At 48.8% G+C, this 3,323-nt stretch overlaps 1 protein-coding gene across 3 annotated transcripts in view; it reads right to left on the bottom strand.

Moving 5' to 3' along the window:
- HSDL1 (hydroxysteroid dehydrogenase like 1) overlaps positions 1-3,251 on the bottom strand; it is a 9,067-nt gene extending 5,816 nt beyond the window's left edge. For 2 of the 3 annotated variants that reach the window (XR_775441.1, XM_010584599.1), the window contains exons 1-2: positions 2,967-3,248; positions 2,241-2,473 (exon numbers count right to left, since the gene is read on the bottom strand). Coding sequence is in view for 2 of the 3 variants with exons in the window: in XM_010584599.1 (XP_010582901.1) it covers positions 2,241-2,473; positions 2,967-3,016 (283 nt within the window). In the remaining variant the exon portion in view is untranslated. Of the gene's footprint in view, positions 1-2,240; positions 2,474-2,966 lie in introns of all 3 variants that reach the window. The other variant, XM_010584612.1, reaches the window with a different exon arrangement.
- Positions 3,252-3,323: the final 72 nt, after the last annotated feature.

Here is a 3,323-nt window from a genome sequence, read left to right as displayed (position 1 = left end):
CCCTGGGGAACACCACTTGTGACCAGCCACCAACTGGATTGAACTCCATTCACCACAACTCTTTGGGCCCGGCCCTCCAGCTAGTTTTTTACTCAACAAAGAGTACACCCATCCAAGCCATGAGCAGCCAGTTTTTCCAGGAGAATGCTGTGGGAAATGGTGTCAAAGGCTTTACTAAAGTCTAGGTAGGCAAAATCCACAGCCTTTCCCTCATCCACTCAGCAGGTTACCTTGTCATAGAAGGAGATCAGGTTAGTCAAGCAGGACCTGCCTTTCATAAACCCACGCAGACTGGGCCTGATCATCTGGTTGTCCTGTACATGCCATGTGATGGTACTCAAGGTGATCAGCTCCATAACCTTCCCCGGAACCCAGGTCAGACTGACAGGCCTGTAGTTCCCCGGATCCTCCTTCCAGCCTCTCTTGTAGGTGGGTGTCACGTTTGCTAACCTCCAGTCAACTGGGACCTCCTCAGTTAGCCAGGACTGCTGATAGATGATTGAAAGTGGCTTGGTGAGCACTTCTGCCAGCTCCCTCAGCACCCTTGGGTGGATCCCACCCGGCCCCATAGACCTGTGTATCTAAGTGGTGTAGCAGGCCACTAACCACTTCCCCTTGGATTACAGGGGCTTCATTCTGCTCCCTGTCTTCCAGCTCAGGGGGCTGGGTACCCAGAGAACTGCTGGTCTTACTGTTAAAGACTGAGGCAAAGAAGGCATTAAGTACCTCAGCTTTTTCCTCATCCTTTGTCACTATGTTTCCCCACACATCCAATAAAGGATGGAGATTCTCCTTAGACCTCCTTTTGTTGGTAATGTATTTATAAAAACAATTTTTATTGTCTTTTACAGCAGTAGCCAGATTAAGTTCTAGTTGGGCTTTGGCCCTTCTAATTTTCTCCTGCATAACCTCACAACATCCTTGTCATCCTCCCAAGTTGCCTGCCCCTTCTTCCAAAGGTCATAAACGCTCCTTTTTTTCCCCAAATTCCAGCCAAAGCTCTCTGTTCAGCCAGGCCAGTTTTCTTCCCTGCCAGCTTGTCTTTCAGCACATGGGGATGGCCTGCTCCTGCACCTTTAAGATTTCTTTCTTGAATGATGTCCAGCCTTCCTGGACTCCTTTGCCCTTCAGGACTGCCTCCCAAGGGACTGTCAACCAGGGTCCTGAACAGGCCAAAGTGTGCCCTCTGAAGTCCAAGGTGGCAGTTCTGTCAAGCCCTCTCCTTACTTCTCCGAGAATCAAAAAAAATCTATCATTTCATGATCATTAGGGCCAAGATAGCCTCCAACCACCACATCACCCACAAGTGCTTCTCTGTTTGCAAACAACAGGTTCAGCGGGGCACCTTTCCTAGCTGCGTCGGGAAGTTACCTTCCACACACTCCAGGAACCTCCTAAACCATTTCCTCTCTGCTGTACTGTATTTCCAGCAGACATCTGGTAAGTTGAAGTCTCCCACAAGAACAAGGGCTAGCGATTGTGAGACTTCTCCCAGCTGTTTATAGAATATTTCATCTGCCTCTTCATCCTAGTTGGGTGGTCTATAACAGACTCTCACTATGATATCTGCCTTGCTGCCCTTTCCCCTGATTCTTACCTATAAACAATCAACCCTATCATCACCATCATTAAGCTCTAGACAACCAAAACACTCCCTAACATACAGGGCTACCCCACCACCTCTCCCTCCTTGTCTATCCCTTCTGAAGGGTTTATAGCCATCCATTGCAGCACCCCAGTTGTGCAAGTCATCCTACCATGTTTCCGTGATTGTCAGTAGCTACCTTCTGCAGTCCCACCTCATACAAGTTTTATATTTTCTATGACGACAACAGAGAGCTTAGAGTAGAACCTTAACGAAAGGCGAGGATGTCAGAGGTACATGGCTTAAACCTTACTGAAGAACTTGAGCACATGTGAAAAGACCATAGCAAAAAAAGGATCTTGTCTGCATCTCTGCCTACACTTGTATGCGTTCGGGGTGTACCTTGCAGTTTTTCCTAAAAATTGCTCTGTGATTGTTTCCCAGCAGTGAATCAACACCCTGAGCTTGCCCATCTCCTGAGGAACTGAATTTAGTAAAGCACTGAAAAACTGCCACTGCTCAAGCAGATTAACTTGCAACCTGAGATAATGCAGACCCCAGCTTGTGACATAAAGCAATATAAACCAGCAAGTTTTACAGTACTGGCACAGTATGTTACATAAACATAAGCAAGTATACTGCTTCAGTCTCTTACCAGTGACCACGGCCCATTTTCCATACTGCTTTACAAGATCAATCTCGCCACCCAGCTTTGGGATTAAATGCAACCTAAGCATGCTGTAAGTGTCAAACACAAGAGAGATACATTTTCTGACTGTGTACCAAGCGCCAACTATAGCCAGGGCCTCTATGTAAAAATTGCAGGAACGACTGATCTCTCTGTACAAGAGGTAGAAACGATCCACTGCAGCCATGGTGATCACAGGCCTGGAAAAAAATAGACACAAGCAATTACAATCACCTCCTGAGCCACGTAAACTTTTCAGACTGAATGGATAACCTTTGAGATTCAGCACGTTACAGTCTGAGCACCGGTTTGATGCAGAAAAGCCACAAGTCAGCCAGCTAAAATTTGGGTATCACCTACCATCATCCTCACTGGTTTAGCTGCTGTTTAGCCCTTGTTCAAGGCTTTAGCTACTGATCAGTTATACCACACTGACACCGATCAATGATACTGTAAATAACACAATTCAAGTCCCAGCAGATAAGGGAAGCTCAACATGTAAAAACTACTTTTGGAAGATTAAGATCCACGTACAAAAGAGGCAAGGATAACCAGCAGGAGAGAGCTGAGCACACAAGAAACAACACGCTCCTCCAAGCACAGAGACAAAGCAAGCTCAGAGACAGACATAACTTTAGTCCCTGGCACTACCACAAAGCACTAACCCCTTCCCAGCAAGTGCACCGCACCTACCGTGTCCTTCGGGTTTGAAAATCCTTGAACCACGGGACAGTGCCATGCATCAACGTCACATCGCACAGCGGATGTCAGCAGAAAGCTTGCTGTGCCTCACAAGGCTTTTGATAGTGAATATATTGATTTGAAACAAGCACAGAACCCCACCGCCGCCTCCTCGGCAGCACTCGATCTGCAACCGGAGCCGGCAGCTTACCGCCGTTACACACCGCCCTCCCCTCGCCCAGCGAGACGAAGCGCACTCCGGCCCGCAGGCCTCGCCCCTCCCGGGAGGGATAGCGGGCTCCGGGCGCGCCCTTGCTGACGAGCCCCAGCGACCAGCGGGCCCGGCCCGGCCCGGCCCGCCGCCTCGCT

The sequence above is a fragment of the Haliaeetus leucocephalus genome, unplaced genomic scaffold, assembly GCF_000737465.1.
Source record: "Haliaeetus leucocephalus isolate CR32 unplaced genomic scaffold, Haliaeetus_leucocephalus-4.0 Scaffold92, whole genome shotgun sequence".
In the NCBI taxonomy this organism is placed as follows: Eukaryota; Metazoa; Chordata; class Aves; order Accipitriformes; family Accipitridae; genus Haliaeetus; species Haliaeetus leucocephalus.
Note: the sequence above shows the minus strand (reverse complement) of the source record. Positions and strands in the feature narration are given on the sequence as shown.